The sequence below is a fragment of the Melitaea cinxia genome, chromosome 27 (assembly GCF_905220565.1).
Source record: "Melitaea cinxia chromosome 27, ilMelCinx1.1, whole genome shotgun sequence".
Lineage (NCBI taxonomy): Eukaryota > Metazoa > Arthropoda > Insecta > Lepidoptera > Nymphalidae > Melitaea > Melitaea cinxia.
In genome coordinates, this window is record NC_059420.1 from 1090133 (window position 1) to 1116341 (window position 26209).

Here is a 26209-nt window from a genome sequence, read left to right on the forward strand (position 1 = left end):
CGGCCAGCGAGCGGTGCGTGAGCGCTATACAAACACGGCCGGCCCCGGCCCTCACCTGGCGTCGTGCTTCAGCGAGTCCCGCACGGCGGCCAGCGAGCGGTGCGTGAGCGCTATACAAACACGGCCGGCCCCGGCCCTCACCTGGCGTCGTGCTTCAGCGAGTCCCGCACGGCGGCCAGCGAGCGGTGCGTGAGCGCTATACAAACACGGCCGGCCCCGGCCCTCACCTGGCGTCGTGCTTCAGCGAGTCCCGCACGGCGGCCAGCGAGCGGTGCGTGAGCGCTATACAAACACGGCCGGCCCCGGCCCTCACCTGGCGTCGTGCTTCAGCGAGTCCCGCACGGCGGCCAGCGAGCGGTGCGTGAGCGCTATACAAACACGGCCGGCCCCGGCCCTCACCTGGCGTCGTGCTTCAGCGAGTCCCGCACGGCGGCCAGGCCGGCGGGCGAGTCCCGCACGGCGGCCAGCGAGCGGTGCGTGAGCGCTATACAAACACGGCCGGCCCCGGCCCTCACCTGGCGTCGTGCTTCAGCGAGTCCCGCACGGCGGCCAGGCCGGCGGGCGAGTCCCGCACGGCGGCCAGCGAGCGGTGCGTGAGCGCTATACAAACACGGCCGGCCCCGGCCCTCACCTGGCGTCGTGCTTCAGCGAGTCCCGCACGGCGGCCAGGCCGGCGGGCGAGTCCCGCACGGCGGCCAGCGAGCGGTGCGTGAGCGCTATACAAACACGGCCGGCCCCGGCCCTCACCTGGCGTCGTGCTTCAGCGAGTCCCGCACGGCGGCCAGGCCGGCGGGCGAGTCCCGCACGGCGGCCAGCGAGCGGTGCGTGAGCGCTATACAAACACGGCCGGCCCCGGCCCTCACCTGGCGTCGTGCTTCAGCGAGTCCCGCACGGCGGCCAGCCCGCCGGGCGAGTCCCGCACGGCGGCCAGCGAGCGGTGCGTGAGCGCTATACAAACACGGCCGGCCCCGGCCCTCACCTGGCGTCGTGCTTCAGCGAGTCCCGCACGGCGGCCAGCGAGCGGTGCGTGAGCGCTATACAAACACGGCCGGCCCCGGCCCTCACCTGGCGTCGTGCTTCAGCGAGTCCCGCACGGCGGCCAGCGAGCGGTGCGTGAGCGCTATACAAACACGGCCGGCCCCGGCCCTCACCTGGCGTCGTGCTTCAGCGAGTCCCGCACGGCGGCCAGGCCGGCGGGCGAGTCCCGCACGGCGGCCAGCGAGCGGTGCGTGAGCGCTATACAAACACGGCCGGCCCCGGCCCTCACCTGGCGTCGTGCTTCAGCGAGTCCCGCACGGCGGCCAGCGAGCGGTGCGTGAGCGCTATACAAACACGGCCGGCCCCGGCCCTCACCTGGCGTCGTGCTTCAGCGAGTCCCGCACGGCGGCCAGCGAGCGGTGCGTGAGCGCTATACAAACACGGCCGGCCCCGGCCCTCACCTGGCGTCGTGCTTCAGCGAGTCCCGCACGGCGGCCAGCGAGCGGTGCGTGAGCGCTATACAAACACGGCCGGCCCCGGCCCTCACCTGGCGTCGTGCTTCAGCGAGTCCCGCACGGCGGCCAGGCCGGCGGGCGAGTCCCGCACGGCGGCCAGCGAGCGGTGCGTGAGCGCTATACAAACACGGCCGGCCCCGGCCCTCACCTGGCGTCGTGCTTCAGCGAGTCCCGCACGGCGGCCAGCGAGCGGTGCGTGAGCGCTATACAAACACGGCCGGCCCCGGCCCTCACCTGGCGTCGTGCTTCAGCGAGTCCCGCACGGCGGCCAGCGAGCGGTGCGTGAGCGCTATACAAACACGGCCGGCCCCGGCCCTCACCTGGCGTCGTGCTTCAGCGAGTCCCGCACGGCGGCCAGGCCGGCGGGCGAGTCCCGCACGGCGGCCAGCGAGCGGTGCGTGAGCGCTATACAAACACGGCCGGCCCCGGCCCTCACCTGGCGTCGTGCTTCAGCGAGTCCCGCACGGCGGCCAGGCCGGCGGGCGAGTCCCGCACGGCGGCCAGCGAGCGGTGCGTGAGCGCTATACAAACACGGCCGGCCCCGGCCCTCACCTGGCGTCGTGCTTCAGCGAGTCCCGCACGGCGGCCAGCGAGCGGTGCGTGAGCGCTATACAAACACGGCCGGCCCCGGCCCTCACCTGGCGTCGTGCTTCAGCGAGTCCCGCACGGCGGCCAGCGAGCGGTGCGTGAGCGCTATACAAACACGGCCGGCCCCGGCCCTCACCTGGCGTCGTGCTTCAGCGAGTCCCGCACGGCGGCCAGCGAGCGGTGCGTGAGCGCTATACAAACACGGCCGGCCCCGGCCCTCACCTGGCGTCGTGCTTCAGCGAGTCCCGCACGGCGGCCAGGCCGGCGGGCGAGTCCCGCACGGCGGCCAGCGAGCGGTGCGTGAGCGCTATACAAACACGGCCGGCCCCGGCCCTCACCTGGCGTCGTGCTTCAGCGAGTCCCGCACGGCGGCCAGCGAGCGGTGCGTGAGCGCTATACAAACACGGCCGGCCCCGGCCCTCACCTGGCGTCGTGCTTCAGCGAGTCCCGCACGGCGGCCAGCGAGCGGTGCGTGAGCGCTATACAAACACGGCCGGCCCCGGCCCTCACCTGGCGTCGTGCTTCAGCGAGTCCCGCACGGCGGCCAGCGAGCGGTGCGTGAGCGCTATACAAACACGGCCGGCCCCGGCCCTCACCTGGCGTCGTGCTTCAGCGAGTCCCGCACGGCGGCCAGCGAGCGGTGCGTGAGCGCTATACAAACACGGCCGGCCCCGGCCCTCACCTGGCGTCGTGCTTCAGCGAGTCCCGCACGGCGGCCAGGCCGGCGGGCGAGTCCCGCACGGCGGCCAGCGAGCGGTGCGTGAGCGCTATACAAACACGGCCGGCCCCGGCCCTCACCTGGCGTCGTGCTTCAGCGAGTCCCGCACGGCGGCCAGCGAGCGGTGCGTGAGCGCTATACAAACACGGCCGGCCCCGGCCCTCACCTGGCGTCGTGCTTCAGCGAGTCCCGCACGGCGGCCAGGCCGGCGGGCGAGTCCCGCACGGCGGCCAGCGAGCGGTGCGTGAGCGCTATACAAACACGGCCGGCCCCGGCCCTCACCTGGCGTCGTGCTTCAGCGAGTCCCGCACGGCGGCCAGCGAGCGGTGCGTGAGCGCTATACAAACACGGCCGGCCCCGGCCCTCACCTGGCGTCGTGCTTCAGCGAGTCCCGCACGGCGGCCAGCGAGCGGTGCGTGAGCGCTATACAAACACGGCCGGCCCCGGCCCTCACCTGGCGTCGTGCTTCAGCGAGTCCCGCACGGCGGCCAGCGAGCGGTGCGTGAGCGCTATACAAACACGGCCGGCCCCGGCCCTCACCTGGCGTCGTGCTTCAGCGAGTCCCGCACGGCGGCCAGCGAGCGGTGCGTGAGCGCTATACAAACACGGCCGGCCCCGGCCCTCACCTGGCGTCGTGCTTCAGCGAGTCCCGCACGGCGGCCAGGCCGGCGGGCGAGTCCCGCACGGCGGCCAGCGAGCGGTGCGTGAGCGCTATACAAACACGGCCGGCCCCGGCCCTCACCTGGCGTCGTGCTTCAGCGAGTCCCGCACGGCGGCCAGGCCGGCGGGCGAGTCCCGCACGGCGGCCAGCGAGCGGTGCGTGAGCGCGCGCGTCTCCTGCAGCAGCTGGCGCAGCGCGGACTTCGCCGCGTTCTGGCGGTCGCGCTGGTAGTCGCGGAACTCGCGCTCCATCTGGGGGGGGGGGGCGTCATCATACTGCGGCTAGGTTTGAACTGGATAAGGTCGTAATAATGTCATTTGAACACTAAACTGTGGCTACGATCAGAAAGATATGATTTACATAGCTCACATCTCTGAAACTTTACTATTAAATGAGTTTCCTATATGTACCGTCATAACTCAATACCTGCACTACTAAAAAGCTCATTCATGACCGTATTTACTATTAAATGAGTTTCCTATATGTACCGTCATAACTCAATACCTGCACTACTAAAAAGCTCATTCATGACCGTATTACTATATAACCTAACTACTCATAACTCACTACAAAATGTCATGTCAACTTACAATATCCTTACTTAAATAATCTCACTACTAATACTATCTTCACTACTTAATAACCTAGATACTTAAAACACAATCATATGATATCATAAATAACCCACCTACTAAATAACCCGTAAACTTATGAACTCACTAGTAAATAACTTTACTACTTCTAACTTCACAACTAAATGCCTACCTGCTTATTACCTAATAATCTATACAAATAAATAAAATTGGAGTGTCTGTTTGCAATATTAAAATAATCGCTCTTCACTAAATGCATATGGACGTATATATACCAAAATAACATTTTTTAAAGTTTTTCTACGTCTGTCTATCTGTTTGATCCAGCTAATCTTTGAAACGCCTGGGCTGATTTTGATAGGATTTTCACTGGTAGATAGCTAATATAATAACAAGTAACATGGGTTACTTTTATTTTAGAAATTTATTTATTTTATAACTCTGCGAACTCAACGATAACTTTTTTTTATTAAATTCCACGCGGGAATAGCTAGTTATAAATAATCTACTTACTTACAACCTCATTTGCTAGACTACCTAATAAACCCCACTACTAAATTACCTATTCATTTACTAATACGACCTACCACCAGATTAGCAAAGTAAAGATCTCGTTAGTAGATGTGTAGCGTCATACCTGCGTCGCGTTTCTGTAAGTGGGCGCGGTGCCCAGTTCAGCGAGTTGCTTCTTGACGTCGCGCCAGTGCGCCGTGCACCCGACAGACAGCTCGGCGAGTAACGCACGAAGCTTGTCGCGTCGCTTGTTGCCGAGCGCGCTCGTGTGCTGGCTGAATAGCCGCTCCTGCCGACGAAAACGGTCGTGGAATTAGTTGACGCGGGTTTAATGGTAGATTTTAGAATAACAGTAACAGCATTTTAAAGTCGACGGTAACAAAATTATTCTGCATTATGAAATTTCATTAGCTTTAAATAGAGAATATTTATCTTAAAGCAAAAATGGACTATAAACGGATTAAAAGTTTTGAGAACAGGAATTTTTACCGATTACCATTGAATCAAATTTATTTCGTTCGTAGACCAACCTTGTCATCTTTCGTGAGTTCCTCGGCAAGATTGTACCTGTGGTCCTTTTTCAGTTGTTTCTTGGCTTCGCGCCACGTCAGGTCTGGGTTCCGCACGAGGTCAGCCAACAATGCATTGAAATGCTAAAACAATTGTTAAATTCAAGCACATTTTTATGGATCTTTCGATCTTCTGGACAAATCTTTCTTTAAAGGTAATGTTGAAAATTTAAAAAGCCAAGTCAGATAAATCGTCATATAACGCTAAATAGCAGTGCTTATGGTGTTGCTCGTATGTGCCCCACTGCTGCTCCTCGATGGACCGAGTGTGACAGGGTGTGACATGGGGGGGGGGGGGCAGCTAGTTACCTGCACGGCCTCGTCCCGCTTGTGGTACTCGCGCTCCTTGTCGCGGTCGCGCAGGCTGGTGGCGAGCGCGCGCTGCACCTGCCGCTCTCTCTCCTTGATGGACCAAGTGTGACACAGTGTGACAGGGGCGCAGCTAGTTACCTGCACGGCCTCGTCCCGCTTGTGGTACTCGCGCTCCTTGTCGCGGTCGCGCAGGCTGGTGGCGAGCGCGCGCTGCACCTGCCGCTCTCTCTCCTTGATGGACCAAGTGTGACACAGTGTGACAGGGGCGCAGCTAGTTACCTGCACGGCCTCGTCCCGCTTGTGGTACTCGCGCTCCTTGTCGCGGTCGCGCAGGCTGGTGGCGAGCGCGCGCTGCACCTGCCGCTCTCTCTCCTTGATGGACCAAGTGTGACACAGTGTGACAGGGGCGCAGCTAGTTACCTGCACGGCCTCGTCCCGCTTGTGGTACTCGCGCTCCTTGTCGCGGTCGCGCAGGCTGGTGGCGAGCGCGCGCTGCACCTGCCGCTCTCTCTCCTTGATGGACCAAGTGTGACACAGTGTGACAGGGGCGCAGCTAGTTACCTGCACGGCCTCGTCCCGCTTGTGGTACTCGCGCTCCTTGTCGCGGTCGCGCAGGCTGGTGGCGAGCGCGCGCTGCACCTGCCGCTCTCTCTCCTTGATGGACCAAGTGTGACACAGTGTGACAGGGGCGCAGCTAGTTACCTGCACGGCCTCGTCCCGCTTGTGGTACTCGCGCTCCTTGTCGCGGTCGCGCAGGCTGGTGGCGAGCGCGCGCTGCACCTGCCGCTCTCTCTCCTTGATGGACCAAGTGTGACACAGTGTGACAGGGGCGCAGCTAGTTACCTGCACGGCCTCGTCCCGCTTGTGGTACTCGCGCTCCTTGTCGCGGTCGCGCAGGCTGGTGGCGAGCGCGCGCTGCACCTGCCGCTCTCTCTCCTTGATGGACCAAGTGTGACACAGTGTGACAGGGGCGCAGCTAGTTACCTGCACGGCCTCGTCCCGCTTGTGGTACTCGCGCTCCTTGTCGCGGTCGCGCAGGCTGGTGGCGAGCGCGCGCTGCACCTGCCGCTCTCTCTCCTCGATGGACCAAGTGTGACACAGTGTGACAGGGGCGCAGCTAGTTACCTGCACGGCCTCGTCCCGCTTGTGGTACTCGCGCTCCTTGTCGCGGTCGCGCAGGCTGGTGGCGAGCGCGCGCTGCACCTGCCGCTCTCTCTCCTTGATGGACCAAGTGTGACACAGTGTGACAGGGGCGCAGCTAGTTACCTGCACGGCCTCGTCCCGCTTGTGGTACTCGCGCTCCTTGTCGCGGTCGCGCAGGCTGGTGGCGAGCGCGCGCTGCACCTGCCGCTCTCTCTCCTTGATGGACCAAGTGTGACACAGTGTGACAGGGGCGCAGCTAGTTACCTGCACGGCCTCGTCCCGCTTGTGGTACTCGCGCTCCTTGTCGCGGTCGCGCAGGCTGGTGGCGAGCGCGCGCTGCACCTGCCGCTCTCTCTCCTTGATGGAGGCGGCCGCGCGCGCCTCCCGCTCCCGCGCCGCCGCGCTCTCCGCCTCCGAGCCCTCCGCCTCTGAGGCCGAGGATGCTGAGGCCGCTGGCTCCTGAGGAGCGAATACCTCGTTTTTGACTGAGCTTATAGTTTCAGGGAACAAAATCTATGCATTAAAAATTTTCGTTCCTTGCAACACGTTTCTCAGTTTTTATAACTTGTAAGTCCGTGAAACCTTATTCCCAAATACTTTATTGTCTATAGGCAGAAAAGCCAAAAGAGATAAAATTATGATTTTATAAATATTTGGCACTTACATACGCATTACGCCGCTTCGTTTACCAGCTCTTAAGTTCTCAGAGATGCTCTAAAGCGGACCTGAATCTATTATGAAACTGTGAACAGGAATTCACAGTCTCATAAAAGGTCAACCGAAACTTCTTCCGTTTTATTCATTTCAACGCACTTTCTTTCTAGACACAGATTTTTCTCAAGCAAACCGATAGCTAATAGTTATAGTTGGCAGTAGATTTTAGACGCGTCAGATAAATCTGGACAGACGTTTAACCCTTTCATCTTTATTATGTTATTCGTGGATTCGAGAATTGCTTCGCCATCATGATGGACAACATAATCCAAATCTTTTAAACGTAAATTTTAAAGCTACTTGAAAGAACTACTGAAAAGAACAAGTAACAGAACTAACTGAGGTAGGGCAAAGCAGCAAATATCCTACATAAAATTTGGAGCAGCCCGACTGGGGTAGTACCTCGACCTTACAGAAGATCGCAGCTAAATAATACTGCTTTCAAGCAGTGTTGTGTCCCTGTGAGCAAGGTGACCAGAGCTTTTAGGGTAGATTGGGGATAGGGACAGCAACGTACTTGCGATGATTCTAGTTTTGCAGGGATCTATAAGCTACGGTAATCGCTTACTAACTGGTGAGCCGTACGCTTGTATGCTGGCATAGTTCTATGAAAAAAAAGAAAAAACTTGCTAGGCTTATAAATTTTGGCACACTTCTTCGATCTAACCGTTACACAAGACCAGGACATCGTATTGTAAGTTTTGGTCAAAGTAAGAACTTAGGACGAGCAAGTTCGATTTCCAAGTGACAAATTAGGAATGTCACAAGAATACAACTGTTTCCTTCTATACTATAAGTGTGTAATGAATGTATCAAGTGTACAAAAAATAAACGCCGTATATATTACGACCAATATCTTATTGCAGTCTTGCAGGAAGAGCGAGAGCCATAATCATATTATAAGAACTGTAGATTATACCTAATTAATGATACTCCGCGAGGACACATGAGCGTACTCTGAATTTTATAAAGTTGGGGCAAAAATAAATGTAAAACTCGATAATTAGTAGACAATTAAATTATTTTTATTGGTAAAGCTTTAGATTAGGAAAAACTGAATTTTGGGAACGTGGGGGGGGGGGTGAACGCTACCTATGTCTAACGCTAAACTATGTCTATAAACGATGTAATTTTTAAATTAGATAGGTTAGGGTTTTTTTTTTTGTAACGGAATTACGCCTATAAACGGCCCTTTCTGAACTCAGATAGATTAGGGTAATTTTTTTTATTCAAGTCATGTTTTTAACTTCACTATATTTTTTTTATTTATTTATTGTCATATAAAATGAACTAAAATATTGAGTGTTTTTCGTATATAACAGTAAATAAATAAAAATAAAATATATTTAAGTAAAAAATATAATATGAAACAAGGCTGTGTGGTCTTAGACCTTTGCCTTTATAGTTATTTAAACAAAAACAATTAATTTATGCTTACATTGCTTTGGAGCGAAACGATAAGTGGCTTGTCATTTTTTATTAAAACATCTATCTCTCAGTTGTTAAACATCAGTTGTATCGTTTGTTAAAAAACCGTGTGAAAACGTTAAATTAACGTGTGAAATGTTAAAATCATGTGCGAAATGTGAAAATAACATGTGAAAACTACGGAACGGAGAATGAGTAACGTAAGTTGTATCGTTTGTTGATCTTGATTGTTTTTACGTACTCCTGTTTGAAAATAACTTATGAAACGTGAAAATAACTTGTGAACTGTGAAAATAGCGTGTGAAATGTAAAAAAAAAACGCTTGTGAAAATAATGTGTGAAAGCTGCGAAATGCTTTTAACCTCAAAACTTTAACCATGGATATCTCCATAACCATGGGGTTTCGAAGTGTGGCAGTGTTACCTTGCATAGCTTCACCTACACCCTCCGCCCCGCACCTCCAAAAACCCTATAATTCGGCTTTTCCTAGTCTAAAGCTTAGCCTTTTTATTTACCGCAACTTTTCATTTACTTGCACCATCTACTATAGTAGCTGGCGGAGATATGAGCTCTCTTAACTTACTCACCACAGGAACACATCACTGATTGAAAGCAATACTATTCAGCTGTGATTTTCTGTAAGGTTGAGGTACTGCTTATATAACACCTCTTCTAATGCTTTGAAACTTACTCTTTATAATTTATATATTAATACGTGAAGCAAACTTTGTACCTTTTTGACGAAAATTGTGCAGACGGAGGCGTGCAAAATGCTAATATTTTTTTAAAATTACATATGCATACAAAATACATTAAATCAATAAATTAAAAAAAAAAAACACTACATGTATTTGACATACACACGAATATTATATACTCTTTTTTATTATTATATGAGTATAGTCTTTGACAAAAGGGCGACTACTAGTAAAGAATATATCTCGACTTATTTGAACTGAATAGTTTTTTTTTTTTATTATGAATTCAATCTGTCACAAAAAAAAAGAAAAAAATAATTAAACTACAAACCTTGTGTTTTGCGTCAAAACGTCGCGGGAGGTTCACAGCATAAATAAAACACATAAATAATACAACGTATTTAATACACCACAATCATTCCACATGTCACTAACAACTTATTTTAAACTAAAGATTAAGTAATAAAAAATAAATGTAATATTTACATTTTAAACTGTTAAAAAAAGTAATAATAGCACAATAGTTGTGCTCCGTGGTGTGACATGAGTATATGTATTTACAATCTGTGACCGACACAAAAATGGCGGAAAAGACGGAATTAATTTGCAATATTCCGACATTGACAACCTTACATAAATATTAAGTTCCGTAACACTTTGACATTAACGGTAATTATGTCAACATTGTAAAATAAAAATCTAAACATTTTAATTTAACAGATCTTAAGAGTAGTAACTTATTTTCAAATCCAGCCAAGACAACACTTACATATATGACAACACTTGAAAATCAATACTCTTGTAATAGGCTGTCAAACATAAAACCATTTTAAAGAAATATAAACATTTAAATTAAAAAAAAAAAAATAACAATTAAAGAATCTCTTTAAATAACTTTAAATCTGTTAAATTGTATTAGGCTTCGTTTAACATGAATTAAATTGATTCCAATACTCAGTGGGAGCATCTAGTAAATTTTGTTACAAAGTTTAAATTTCGTTATGTAACCACTGTTGAAGTTACCTTCAGAATCGTATATAGCTTCATTGTGAATGTCGGAATATTGCAAATTAAATAGATAAAATTGCCATATTAGAAATTAGTTGATTTATTAGGGGACATTTATTTGTAACACCGTTTATAGACAGACATCTATTACTGCTCATATAACTATATTTAAAGTTAAGTTTCATTTTGGCTAGTTTAAGTAAAAAAAACGCCACATTTCACTATTTTATAAGTTATTATCGGTACTTAAAATCTACACTCCCGTCTACATTCGTTCTACATACGATGACGATATTAAAATTTTTACACTAGCAATTTAATACCGGCATTTTGATCAGCGAGAGGCCCTATTTATATATATAAAAGAAGTATACATGTCTTAAAATTAACATAATACAAGATTTTGTCAATCTTAGTCATTGAAACCAATCAATACAAGTTTTAACGAATTTCAATAAATATACACATATGTATACAAGCGATATGCATTCAATTAAACCTCAAAATACTACAAGCGATTACTACGCTACATACATACATCACGGTCACCAACCCGACTGCCCGGCGTGGTGACTATGGGCAAAACACATGAGTTCACGTTATTTTTGGCGCAAACTTGTGGAGGCCTATGTCCAGCAGTGGACTGTATAGACTGTAATGATGTAATGATACATACATCAGTCAAGAGCAGCGTTTCAAATTCGGTTGTAAACCTATCTCGAGTTTAAACTACTGCTTGCTTGACTGATGTTCAGTATATACCTTATAAATGGTCTGTAGTGTATGTGGTTTCATTTTATACATATCGTTTGTATCCTAATCACCACACTTCAACTCCATCCCCCGTATACTCAAATTATAGTACATAGGGCCTCGGCTAAACACTAAGTAAATTATATAGAATTTGTATGTATGTAAAAAAACTTTTGTTTTAAGGTTCAGGTAAACGGGAGCGTCATTTAAAATAGAATAATGAAACATAACACTATATTTGTTAACTATATTCAATACATATAAAATATTAAATCTAATTCATTAACTAAATAAATTTACACGTTTATTGTTATTTTTGTCAATATTTACAATGTCCGAGTGACCATATACTATTATAATGTTCGCGAATGTCGACAATCGACTCTATTCGTTTTTACACGTAATCATTTATCAGTGCATTTGTGACTATTCATTATTGTGCTGTTACAAAAACACGTATAATTTTAACAATTATGGTATATTTTTCTTAGAAATTGCTACAAAAACGACAGCCATTAGTAGTTAGTTATCATAGTACTGTCTAATAATAGTTCTGGTTTCCAAGCAGCGAGAAATGATCCAACGCATGTCAAATATGATATCCAAAGCCTTTTATCACAGTTGGTAATATCTAAAAAAAATCATATCGACTACGGATTATTACATTATTTCTAGTACACGATTCTTCATATCTCAGAATAAGAAAGTGTGTGCACAATTGACACACGGCGGATGTGAATTTTCTGAAAAGTAGCCTACGAGAGATCTTTTGAACCGATAATATAAAATACTGCGTAACATATTCTATCTCGTTCGCTCCTATACATTTATGCGTTTGTTTCTGCATCGTGACGAATTTTAGTTTCATCGAGCGTCAACTCAAGCCGATTCAAAAGATGTTTTACTCAACATATCCCCACATATAGATTCAGATTTTACATTTATCAATAGACATTTAAAAATACACGTATTTAACTCCTTAACACCACAATTATTTTATTCGTATTATATACAAACAAAACCGACATACAATGTATATGTGACACAATGATACCTTATATAAATTATCATACAGCTTCACTTTACTTTTAACACTTGATTGCACACGTTGAGAAAAAATTTTGTTACCGTATAAAAAAAAAAAAATAGAAAATTATCAAGAATTTTCATATCGATTTTGTACATTACATATACCTAAACATTGTGAACTAAATATTTCCACATATGTACATCTTCGTTAACTATACAATCGTTTAGAGAACTTCGATTGTCAACATTCGTTTCCTCGATAACGCAATTCTTAAAACGAAAATTCCTTGCGTTTTGAAATTACCGACGTACAAACGTACACATCTTAATATATTAATATATATACTATTAGCTGTTATTCGAGTTCAACAAAAAGAGGAACATTTTTACATCTGTATATATTTTGGTGGAATCGCGTAATTTCAATTCGCAAGGAACGTTTTCTCGTTTTCTGCGGGTAGTTAGATCCTATTCGTATACATAATGTTGAGTAACTTTGAAATTTATAATAAACTAGCTGACCCGGCGAACTTCGTATCGCCTAACACAAACTTTATCCTATAGTATTAAAGTTCAAATTGACTTTAAAGTATTATCACAAATCTTTTGTATGGGAGTATAGAAAAGTGTTGTTTTTAGACTTTATCAGGAAATTTAATTTTTTTTTTTTTAGAATTTTTCTCTCCGTAAGAACCATCCTCGTACTTCAAGGAATATTTTAAAAAAAGAATTAGCGAAATCGGTCCAACCGTTCTCGAGTTTTGCGCTTAGCAACACATTTAGCGACTCATTTTTATATTATAGAAGATATTACAAGCCATTTAAAGGCTAATAACTTTATTAATAACAGGTCAAAACTAAAAAGAGTCCCATATAACCCACGGCTCCCCGGTCCGTGGGTATCTATAAAGGATTTCCCCTGGGTTGAAAAAGGTCAAAACTAAAAATATTAATTGACAAATTGTTACTATTTGACATTTCTTTTTATTGGAATTGCTATAAAACCAATATTTCAATTATTCCATAAAAATTTAAAATAATAGTGATAAATTTATCAGAAAACTAAAAAAAAAAATATCTAAAATGTCACGTAATTTACTAAAAATAGTAGAAACTTTAAAAATAATCTTCAATACAAAAGTTAACACATGTAGACGAATTTATCCAACTACCCTCGTTTTTGTGAACAAATAAAACATTGTATTGGGAAATGACAACCACCTTGAACGAATCTCAATCGCATATATATTTATAGCTTACAAATTACGCGAGTGAAGACGCGCGGGAAATAATATTAGCTATTAAGTTCGTTCAAAATAATTGCCCTTGTTGAAATAAAAACCTAACAGTAATTGTCCCGGTTGCACAGTAACCTGCGCTGTTCTAGCGATCAGCGTTTACAGAACACGTACAGCAAACACTATTCTTTCTCAGACTTCTTCCGTTTTCTCTTGTCCGTTTTTTCCGTTTTCTCCGCCTTATCCGCTTTCTTGCCCTTCTTCTCCGGCTGCGGCTCGGGCGACTTGAAGTCTTGTTTGCGTTTTTTAGGCGGCGACTTGATGGGCGATTTCTTTTCAGGGGTCGGTTGTTCTTTTTTCGACGACCTCAACTGTTTCGGGGACCGGATTTCCTTTTCCGGCGACGGGGATACGGATTTCGTATCCGCTTCTGAGGACTCGTCTTTCTTGTCTGAGGACTTTTCTTTTGAGGCTTTCGTTGGTTTAGAGCCCTTCGATTCCTCCTCCCCAGGTATACCGAGTATCTCTGCCCACTGGTCGGGTGGGGGGGTAGGTTGTTTCGTCTCATCTTCCGTCGGTTCTGTTTGCTTCTGCGAGACAAAGGAAGCGGGTTTTTATAAAGTTATTTCATATATATAATCAATTATTACTAAAATAATAGAAAAGCGAACCTGCATCGGACATTATATTAATATTATGAACTTAAAAAATCGTCTGATATATGCAATAAATAATTTCAAATCATCGCTTCATCAATAAATAAATATTACATTTGCAGTATTTAATGATACAAATAAAATTTACTTATATAAATAACTCTAGTGTAACTGTTTGTAATTGTTACATTATGAAAATAATAATAATAAAGCAGTTGGTTGAACGGACGCAAAATCCAATTTGCAATTGTCCGTGACTTTTGCAAAATTTGAAAGACAGAATACAAAATTTTGTAAAGTTCATAAATATTGCAAATGAAACTTTATTAAAATTCAGAATTTATGTTAAAAGAAACTTCACTAGCAATTACTAAAAAATTACTAGTATATAAGCTACTACCAAAACCAAGTCTTTCCGCAACTGACTTAATAATCGTACATGTAAAATTATTAGTATATAAGCTACTACCAAAACTAAGTCTCACCGCAACTGACTTAATAATCGTATATGTAACTATCATACATACATAAATATAATACTTATAACAATTCTAAAAATCGCAAAATGCATTTAAAGAGGCGCTCTTAGGTTATGGCCACATCTAACTCAACAGTGGCTCATTGGAAACAAAAATATATGTTAGTTCTGCCAAACAAGTTTAAGACAAACATGTTTTAAGCTTATTTGGTATATCTCAATATGAAATAAAATAATCAGAGGAACGGTTAGATGTGCCCACACCCTACGCCTGTCATAATTCTGCGGGATGTCCGATGTAGGTTCCCTAATGTTTAACTGCTCACCGTAGCTCCGTTTGTCTCGCCACAGATAAAATAAACAATAAAACAAAACGCACTGCAAAACCACACACTTATTTTTTTTAATTCTTTTTTTTTTGTTTTTGTAATAACTTTTTTCACGCGGGGCAACGACCCCCGCAGATTATGACAGTCGCCTGAAACGTAATGGAACGGAAGACACGCCGATTTACTTCGCAATCGACGGCTTCAGCACTGTCGGTGACGAGTCACTTGAGACTCGCTTCTATAAACCTGACCGAGGCAATGTATATCGAGACGTGGAAAATTGAATTCTAAACACTCAAATATGTGTACTTTTACGAAGTAATTTTGTATCAGTGGAACGCTAGCATGCGACAATGGCGTTAAGTTAACTACATGTACATCATAATATTACTAAGCTATATACAAAAAAAATCAGACAAAATAGATGCATTATTTCAAGTTTAGTTAGTTGCATACCTAAATTTTGCCTGCTTCTGTTTGACTGTTTTTTTTTTCTGTAAATAGTATACTTATAAATGTTATGTAGTATATGTTGATTATTTTAATGCCACTCTCTTGTACCCGACTTGTATATTTATATAACTACAGTGGTATAATGTTATGTTACGTCTCAACATACGCTTTTCACGTTAAATAACGATATTTCCAATAGTCTTGCATGCAACGTATAGTAAAACAAAAATAAGAAATTATTTTTACGTATAGAGTCGAAATGTTACAAAAATTCTTGGGCATTTTTTTTCATTATTTAGCAGTGTACTATGTCCGTCGCAGATTAGCTTTTTAGGAGGAAAATGTGAAACCTTGAAGATCAATGCATATAGATTAATTATACAACCCGACAATGTCCCTAGGTCGGCAAACAAGCGTACGGCTCACCTGATGGTAAGCGATTACCGTAGCTTATAGACGCCTGCAACACCAGAAGCATCGCAAGCGCGTTGCCGACCCAATCCCCAATCCCCCCAGGAGCTCTGGTCACCTTACTCACCAACAGGAACAAAATACTGCTTGAGAACAGTATTATTTCGCTGTGGTCTTCTGTAAGGTCGAGGTACTACCCCAGTCGGGCATATTTTGAGCAGGAAATTCCTGCTGTGCCCTACCTCAGTTAAGATTCAATCGGTAACCATAAAACCAAATCACAGAATCGATGACATGTTCTTGCAATATTTGTGGAATGTTGCAAATAAAACACATCGACTTTGCAGTTCTGGTTAAAGTACTCAGAATATTGCTTTCGGAACACTTTATTAGTGTAAAATAAAAATAAAAGTTTTATTTCGATAGCTTTTCTTTTTCATTTGATTCAATGCAGAACTATATCTTACCAAATTCTGCAAAGTTATTACTTAATTAATAGTGCTGTGTGGCTACGGCACTAAAGAATTTAGCCACCCCCTCTCTTCCCGTGGGTGTCGTAAGAGGCGACTAAGGGATAACAAGGTTCCACAACCACCTTGGAACTTAAGAAGCCGACCGATGGCGGGATAACCATCCAACTGCTGGCTTTGAAATACACAGGCCGAAGACGGGCAGCAGCGTCTTCGGTGCGACAAAGCCAGTACTGCGGTCACCAACCCGCCTGCCCAGCGTGGTGACTATGGGCAAAACACATGAGTTCACGTTATTTTTGGCGTAAACTTGTGGAGGCCTATGTCCAGCAGTGGACTGTATAGGCTGTAATGATGATGATGATAATGATTACTTTGACAAAGATTCTACAAAACAGCATTGTCAAAATACGGACTTTTACAAAACTATTAGCAAGCAAGTGTCTTTTTATGTAACGTATTTTGGATAATCAACCGTGGCAGTTTTTGTAGACTTCCAATGTGACTTATACTATGTACTTACGTCACCAGCTTTCTCTTTTTTCTTCTCCTTCTTGCTGTCCTTCTCCTTCTCTTTATCCTTGTCACGTTCTTTGTCCTTTTTCTCTTTTTTATTACTTCGATCGCGTTCTAGTAAATATTAAAAATAAATTAATTAATTAACTAGGTGCTTACTACGGATAGGCACGTATGATGTAATCTGTCAATTATTACTTGCCACATTAGATCATGGATACAAAATTATTTTAAACAACGTAACGATTTTAATACGATATTAATAATAATAAATCGTTAGTGAAACCATTTTAGTGTGAATATTATTGTCTAAGTTATAAATACGTTCCTTAATATTTTGCATTTAGCTTAACAAAATCAATATTTGAAATTATTAATATAATACAAGTAAATTATTGCTATTTATTATTCAGATAGGTTTTAATCGTTAGAATATAACTTTCATCGAGATCTTTAAAAAAAACCTAACCTTTTTCCTTTCCATCTTTCTCCTTCTTCCTCTCTTCTTTAACCATCTTACAGTACTCCCTGAAGTAGTCCTCCCTCAACGAACTACTCTCGACGGCCTTGTAACGCGAGTCCGAATCGATTTTTTTCTTAACGTCGATCCATCGTGCGTGCCTGTCCACCGCCTTATCTTTGAGTAGCGCTATGAAGTCGGTCTTGGCCTATAAAAAGGGGATTTCGAGTTAGTTACGAGTCTCGGTTGGTGCGTGTGGGTGTGGGGGCGTGCGACTTGATTGTTTGCCTGAAGGGTATTCATTTCCAAACACATTATCTTCCAAACACAAAAGGTATAACTTAATTTTTAATGAAAAAGATATTGTCTCAAACTATTCCCTCATTACTCCTCTTAATTCGCATAGCAAAGACCCTCAAAACAATCAAGCAAACCGCACGCGGTTCCCTCATAAGCGCTCTGATTTGCCGCAACTCCTGAAAAATAAATTATGCATTAGAAGCTGAAAAGATTATTTAAAAGTTATATATATGCTGTGGAGTGAAAATCATATTAGTTCCTGAAAGAGAAATTTTCATTAGTATTGAAATAAAAATGGAGGCGAGCGTTTTGCAAGTTGACTCTAAGATCAGTCATTTAGATTTAAAACTTATCGATGCTAAGATTTACTAAAATTTCTTTTATTGACAGCAGAAAAATGGTAGCAAAAGCTATCGGTTCGATTTTCTAGGGGCCTTTGGATGTACAAATCTCTGGATATACACTGTATCCTATATTTTTTTGATTTGCAATTTTTTTGCAACTCTTAAGATCAGTAATTTATATTTGAAACTTTCTTGGCATTGTTCTTTTATCGACACGTTAGTACAATGGTAGCAAATTCGCTGTTTTATTCATAACACAGAGTTGGATCGTTTGGGTGTACGTACATACTTCTAATTTCCCAGTACAAGGTATCCTATTTCATTGAGTAAGAGAGAGATGAGCTTTTCAAAATTCTATTAACTGAGATCAAACTAAAAATTGTATTAACTTGTATTGGTACAAATATTTCGTTCCGGTTTTGATGTCTGTCCTTGTGGATCTCTCCACCGTGCCTTGGATCACGTTAAGCCGTCGGTCCCGGTTGTTATCATAAATACCTGATAGTCATCGTTACATGGTAGGGCACATATCCGCCGAGCAATACAATTACCAATCCTTCTCCTACACGAAGAGAGGCCTATGCCCAGCAGTGGGATGTTACAGGCTGAAAGCATGCATGCATGCAGAACTTAGCCTCTTATTTTATGTACATAACCTTCAATATTTACAACTACTGTCAATTAAATATTTATTTGATAATACAATACGCTGCTACTGTATCGTGTCCAGTACCCAAAGGTTATCTGGAAGAAATCGCTATTTAGCGATAAGTTCACCTTTGTAGATCTTGTATTGTATCTTTCTTTATATGTGTCTGTATTTTGGTGAACATTAAGAATAAATAAATAAATACAAATATTAACGTATCGTCGTGTATTAACTTTCATAAATACTGATGAATCAATATTTGCAAAATTTTATAACTTGCAAAGTATTTAAATTTGCATTATTCCACGGTTATTGAAGGATACTTAAGCATCTTTTTCTAAATATAAATACATGCTAATTTTAATATTAAAAAACTCAACGTTAAATTTAATATAATATTCTAAAACTTTAATCTTTAATTTCATCAAGCTTTAAACTTTGAAAAATAAAAAAATTGTAAAAAATACACTGTTGTTAGACTTTTTACTTGAATTCATTCTATCTTTATGAATAAATAGAAATTATTATTGATAGTATACACAATAATAACATATCCTTCGATAACCACGATAGCACGAACACAAAATCGAACCTCCATTTTTATTTTGATTCTCTTAAAGCTATCGTATTTTATGGTGCAAGCAGTAATCAGCCTTACGGGTTTTACGGGTATCAGAATATATTACATCCAAATTTTATATCAAATAACTTGGCTCAAAGCTCACAGCGACTATTTCTTATTCTAGCGGTCGTGGATTCGATATCCTCTCAAGACAAACATTTTACATTTTTACACACGTGTATTTCCAGACTCGCTACACAAATTTAACACACTGAATATTTTTAGTGTAAAGTTAGGAGTTACATTATTTCATATAATTTGTTTTCATCATTTTACTTATATAACTACAAATAATATAGTAAATTCCCATTGAAAAAGTACGTCAATTGTGAAATGTTTCCAAGCAATGTTGTGTTCCTGTGGTGAGCTAAAGTGACCAGAGCTCCTGGGGGAATTGGGGGGTAAGGATCAGCAACGCGCTTGCATGCTTCTGGTGTTGCACACATAGGCTACGGTAACCGCTTACCACAAGATGTAGACCACATCAGAAGTAGACTGGTTTTATAAAAATTTAAGCATTCGTTGACACCGTTACATATTTAGCTCAGCTGAAAATTCGGAGGTTCGATTCCGTGTTAATACAGCAAAATTTAAGGCGACAATATTGTTTATTAAAATTATTATTATCGATCTGAACGATAGATGAAAACTTCGTGAAGATATCTCTACATCTAGGAAGGACTTCTGAATCATCTGTATTCACCAATTCGTAATGGAACAGTGTGGCATATTAGGCTCTAATCTTTCTATATGAAAAGAGTCTTGACCAGTAAGTAGAAAACAGCAAAGGTAATACAATTAAAACGAATTTACTATATTTTAAAGTTTGTATGACTGTGTATACATGTTAACTATTTTTTTCAATACCCTCGCCAGTTTACTATAGATGACTGAGTAATTGGCGCAGTTAGTGTGGGTTCGATTCCTACCCCGAGTCTAAGACATATTATTTATATAGTATTTATTTATAAGTTATTAGTGTGTAGATCAGCCGACTGTTACCCATGAAGAGTGACAAATATGTGTGTATGTTATAAATATTAACTTAGTATTATTTATTTCGACCCGTAAGACTGCTTTTGCCGTAATCTCTTTGACTTTTACATGTAACTTCGTATTTAAAGGATATCTTTAAATATTCAATTTAATTATAAAATTTACTGTTTACAAACTGATTACTAAATTTAATCTGAATTTATATAATTTTACTAAAACTCTCTATAATTATACTTCTACAATCATTTTAATATTTTTGTGCTCCTATTAAATGTCTCGATTCCACAAAGAATTCTCATATTTATATTAATATCATATTGAAATAATATATATAATATTTAATTAATTACATTAATATATTAATAAAAGTAAATTAAATATTTAATACGGTTCAATAATTTAAGAGCTGTGATAGAAAAAAAAAAAATTCTTTGCCAATCGAAGAAAAAAAAAATCAAAAAAAAAAACCTGAAAAACAAATAATTAGTGAGGGGATCTAGATAACGAATCTCTTTTCATCGACTACTCGACATTAAAAAAAAAATAATATTTACATTTCTTTCGTTTTACATGGCAACCCATCACCAAGGTATACCGTACGGCAACACTGCTCAACATGCAAATCTGATTTAAAGGGGGATTTACTTATTTTCTTACTATTTTTTATATAATAATAATTTTCATATAATAACTAGTAAGTTACTCACCGATGAAAGATGGTGATATGTTAGGTATATTGTATACTTTCTATTTTTATTTATTTTTTTATTTGCTTAAAATTATTTTTTTTTCTAACCTTATGTCGTGTCTTGTGCGCCGGGGTGTCCACTTGACGATTTATCATTATTTATTACCGTATACTAAAATATAAAAATATATTAAAAGTAAAATAGTGGTACGATATCGAAGATTTTAACGCGTAAAATTAAAAAAAAAAAAAAAAAAAAAAACTACTATTTAAAGTTCAAGTCAAAATAGTTGATTTTAAATATTTAACTAGTATTTCATGGATATATTGTATTTATTTTATATATCATAGGATAGCGATTTATCGAGGCGCTTCGATACTTCGAGATTTTAAAAAAGTGTTAAATAGAAAGTCTCGTCAATTCAAATCAAGAAGAAAAATTTATAATAATGGAAAATTTGTTGAAATAATTATTTTATTTCATAATAAACTTTTTTTTCTGCATATAGCTTAATATTTTTCATACTTGACATTTCAATATTTACCAAACAAAATAAAATAATAACAAGAATCTTGTCCAATTTATGTTTTTTAGTTTATTTTTCAAAACTTTATTCAAATTAAACCTTTAACTAAAACTTACTGATTCACATGAATATCAAAATAAACTAAATTTTGAATAAACGAGACTATAGTGCATCTCATGTAAATATTTCACGCAATTCACCTAAATGATCAGTAATCCACGACTCATTATCGACACGACCCGGCTCATCAATGCTTCGACTTGGCTCATTAGTGCCTCGACATGGCTCATTTCTGCCTCGACTTGGCTCATTTGTGCCTCGACTTGGCTCATTAGTGCCTCGACTTGGCTCATTTCTGCCTCGACTTGGCTCATTAGTGCCCCGACTTGGCTCATTAGTGCCCCGACTTGGCTCATCAGTGCCGCGCCTGGCCCCGCCTACCCCGACCGTCAAGTGCGCACCCCGGCCGTCCCGCGCCGCCGCCCCCTGCCGCCGGCCCCGCTCGCCTCGCGCTGTGACACGCGTTTGCGTGACTTTGCCGTTACTCTCATACACATGTATTATATTCATACTGTACAAACTCTTTAACGATTCGTCAAATCTCGTCGTTTCACAACGGGAAACGCTTCGGAGCGTCATTTTTTACGTTTTTAGAGCGTTCGTGTATGTTTGAATTAATCGTTTCTTAAACGGCATAATCACGAAACACAGTCGCTTGATAGAAAGTGAAAAATTATCAACACTCGTCAAAAATATAATTGTTTTGTACTGTGCGTTATGAAAATTTAATAATATTCATTTAAAATGGAGAGTTACGAGCTACATAAGAGAGAAAATACTTATCAAACTATAGCATTTAATAAAATATACGAAAGGATCTATTGAAATAAAAATTGTACGTGATTTCATAACGCAAAGCATTATTTAAATCTTGCAAAAAATGTATTTTCGATACGACCTTTAACAATATAGTAAAGATTCTTTAGGTTCTAGAAAGTACAAAATAATAATTATTCTTCTATATTTTTTCATAATAATTATAATAAAAATAAGGTCATATCGAAAATAGACATGAAAAGTATATATTTTCAAATCTATGTAAAAGAATCATTATTCTAACAGTCAAATTGTTGTTTCGATAATTCGCAAAGCGTGATAATTTCGCCAAATTTTAATTGACATGACAGAATTATTACTATATAAATTTTTATTTTTGTCGAGAATCGAACTCAACAAACACAATATTATGCCTATAAGTTACACATTTATATATATTTCAAATCTTTGCATACCACCGTTACGAAAAAAAAAAATCTTTAAAAGTTAGTTATATAGGTAATACATTGATTGCCATTATCGATTCAATTATTCGCTTTCGTTCACATTAATAGAAAATCGATTTTGATCAAACTCTCAATAAATATATCATTAGTTTCAAAATATACAAGTGCAAACAAACGAACACAACTTCCTATTTATGTTTTAAGCAATCATTAAAAAGCTTTATTGAAGCAATTATTCAATCATGTACCTTTGCTTATTTTGAGCTCTGCATATATAAGAGAGTTTTTTGATTTACAGAGAGAGAAATAGAGAATAGACCAACATGTCATTGCAGCCTGGCCTTATGGATAAGTCTAGGGAGCCATGACTCTTCCTAGACACTTGCCTAGTACATTTTCTACAAAATCTTCAATACAAAAGCCTTCAAATATTTGTTGTTCTGAATTTTAGTAATTAAATTACCATTATTTACGACGTATGCTCAATATTACATTCGAGTGAAACTTAATAATTTATACATTATGTCAAATTGTCTCGACGCGTGTGTGCACCAGCTTGTTATCATATATGTACACAGTATACTGTACGTACAGCATTTTAAACAAAGCTTAATGTTATATATATATATATATATATATATATATATATATATATATATATATATATATATATATATATCACTTATTATAATATAATTAAAACAAAAGTGTACTTGAAATTTGTTAAGTAAATTTACTATGAAATTTGTTAAGTTGATAGACTTTTTGATGGAGATATAAATGAAATTTTTTCTATAATGAGATTGTTGAACAAACTTAACTTTTATTCACAACTACACACACAAACACGGACACGCGCCGAGACGTAACTACCCTCACACACACTCCCCCCCAGCCACACACCCCACCCCCACTCACCTGTTCCCGCTTCCTCTCCTTTTCCTCCTTCTCCTTCTTGCGGACTTCGGCGATGTAATCATTGAAGTATGTCTCCCGGTCTCTCATCTTCTCAATATTTTTGAAACGCTCATCTCGGCTGTACTTGCTCGAGAAGTCCATGAACGATGACCTGGGGGCAAAGTTTTTATTAGATGTATACAAGTAGTGGAAAAAGTGTACTACTAGTCTGAGAATTGGGTTTGGATGAAGGTATTTTAGTCTGGGAGTGGGTGATTGGTCTTAAAGAGGGGTGATTGGTCTAGAAGTCTAAAAGTGGTTTTTGGTCTTGGAGTGGGATTTTTTAGTCTGTCACGGAGTCGTAAGGTCTTTGGTATATTGGTATTCTAGTAAGAGCGACAAAGATGTACAAACGTGTTGATAAAATGTTGTGAAAATAAATCGTTAAAAAAAATGTTTCTTTTTTTTTTTACACTTCTAAATGTAATTCGTCACTCACTTAGAGTGCAGCTTGGCTTCCTCCATGAGCTGCCTGAAGGCCTGTTTCTTCTGCTGCAGTCTGTTCTTCTTTTCCTTTCGTTCTTCCTCAGCTCGTTCACGGACGTACTTGTCGAATACCTGTAATCAAAACTAAATTTGTAATGAAGGACCACAAGAAAGAAGGACATATAGGGAAGTAGAACGAGAAATTATTATGATTATAGCTTTTTTTATTCCACACTTTCTATTTCATTTCTCTACCAAAGTTTGTTTGGATAATTGTTTGTTAGCAAACGAAAAAAACCCGACTTCAATTACATCGACAAGTAATGCAACGATAGTAGACTGAAAAAATTAACGAACGCACTAGTCCTCTACGATTTTCGAAGGTGCCCCTCGATTTCTCTGGGATGCCATCATCGGATACTAGTTTCTTTAGACCACGTTTGGGATATCTCCTTTCAACAACACAGCAACACAAAAAAAATCATTCAAACTAGTTCATAAAAGACAAAGTTATTCGTGAACAACCGCAAAGAAACTACTAGAAAGAACCATACTGTATGGCTACGGTACTAGTAAAGAATATAGCCACCCCCTCTCTTCCCGTGGGTGTCGTAAGAGGCGACTAAGGGATAAAACAGTTCCGCTACCACCTTGGAATTTAAAAAGCCGACCGTTGACGGGATAACCATCAAACTGCTGGCTTCAAATACACAGGCCGAAGACGGGCAGCAGCATCTTCGGTGCGACAAAGCCAGCCCCCTGCGGTTACCAACCCGCCTGCCCAGTGTGGTGACTATGGGCAAAATACATGAGTTCACGTTACTTCTTGGCGTAAACTTGTGGACGCCTACGTCTAACAGTTGACTGTATAGGCTGTAATGATGAACCATTAAGAAAATGTATGCGGTGGAGTCGCGAGAGCTCGTAGTGGAAGTGCGACCTGCTTGCGCTCCTTGGAGTCCAGCAGCAGGTAGCGGCTGTCGAACACGATCTTGTGCAGCTCCTTCTCCCAGGGCGAGAAGGCGCTGACGTCGCTCTCGTGCAGCAGCTGCGGGAAGTGTGTTAAAACGATCGCCGACCTGCTTGCGCTCCTTGGAGTCCAGCAGCAGGTAGCGGCTGTCGAACACGATCTTGTGCAGCTCCTTCTCCCAGGGCGAGAAGGCGCTGACGTCGCTCTCGTGCAGCAGCTGCGGGAAGTGTGTTAAAACGATCGCCGACCTGCTTGCGCTCCTTGGAGTCCAGCAGCAGGTAGCGGCTGTCGAATACGATCTTGTGCAGCTCCTTCTCCCAGGGCGAGAAGGCGCTGACGTCGCTCTCGTGCAGCAGCTGCGGGAAGTGTGTTAAAACGATCGCCGACCTGCTTGCGCTCCTTGGAGTCCAGCAGCAGGTAGCGGCTGTCGAACACGATCTTGTGCAGCTCCTTCTCCCAGGGCGAGAAGGCGCTGACGTCGCTCTCGTGCAGCAGCTGCGGGAAGTGTGTTAAAACGATCGCCGACCTGCTTGCGCTCCTTGGAGTCCAGCAGCAGGTAGCGGCTGTCGAACACGATCTTGTGCAGCTCCTTCTCCCAGGGCGAGAAGGCGCTGACGTCGCTCTCGTGCAGCAGCTGCGGGAAGTGTGTTAAAACGATCGCCGACCTGCTTGCGCTCCTTGGAGTCCAGCAGCAGGTAGCGGCTGTCGAACACGATCTTGTGCAGCTCCTTCTCCCAGGGCGAGAAGGCGCTGACGTCGCTCTCGTGCAGCAGCTGCGGGAAGTGTGTTAAAACGATCGCCGACCTGCTTGCGCTCCTTGGAGTCCAGCAGCAGGTAGCGGCTGTCGAACACGATCTTGTGCAGCTCCTTCTCCCAGGGCGAGAAGGCGCTGACGTCGCTCTCGTGCAGCAGCTGCGGGAAGTGTGTTAAAACGATCGCCGACCTGCTTGCGCTCCTTGGAGTCCAGCAGCAGGTAGCGGCTGTCGAATACGATCTTGTGCAGCTCCTTCTCCCAGGGCGAGAAGGCGCTGACGTCGCTCTCGTGCAGCAGCTGCGGGAAGTGTGTTAAAACGATCGCCGACCTGCTTGCGCTCCTTGGAGTCCAGCAGCAGGTAGCGGCTGTCGAACACGATCTTGTGCAGCTCCTTCTCCCAGGGCGAGAAGGCGCTGACGTCGCTCTCGTGCAGCAGCTGCGGGAAGTGTGTTAAAACGATCG

The 26209-nt window shown here is 42.8% G+C and overlaps 1 protein-coding gene across 1 annotated transcript in view; it reads right to left on the reverse strand.

The window, feature by feature from the left end:
- Positions 1–26209, reverse strand: part of LOC123667249 (transcription elongation regulator 1-like) — a 57132-nt gene that overhangs the window by 10841 nt on the left and 20082 nt on the right. Inside the window, exons 13-21 of the mRNA XM_045601207.1 lie at positions 24037–24155; positions 23559–23709; positions 17241–17439; positions 16779–16885; positions 13642–14048; positions 6855–7080; positions 5097–5219; positions 4691–4855; positions 3542–3711 (exon numbers count right to left, since the gene is read on the reverse strand). Of these exons, the coding sequence (XP_045457163.1) occupies positions 3542–3711; positions 4691–4855; positions 5097–5219; positions 6855–7080; positions 13642–14048; positions 16779–16885; positions 17241–17439; positions 23559–23709; positions 24037–24155 (1667 nt within the window). The remainder of the gene's footprint in view (positions 1–3541; positions 3712–4690; positions 4856–5096; positions 5220–6854; positions 7081–13641; positions 14049–16778; positions 16886–17240; positions 17440–23558; positions 23710–24036; positions 24156–26209) is intronic.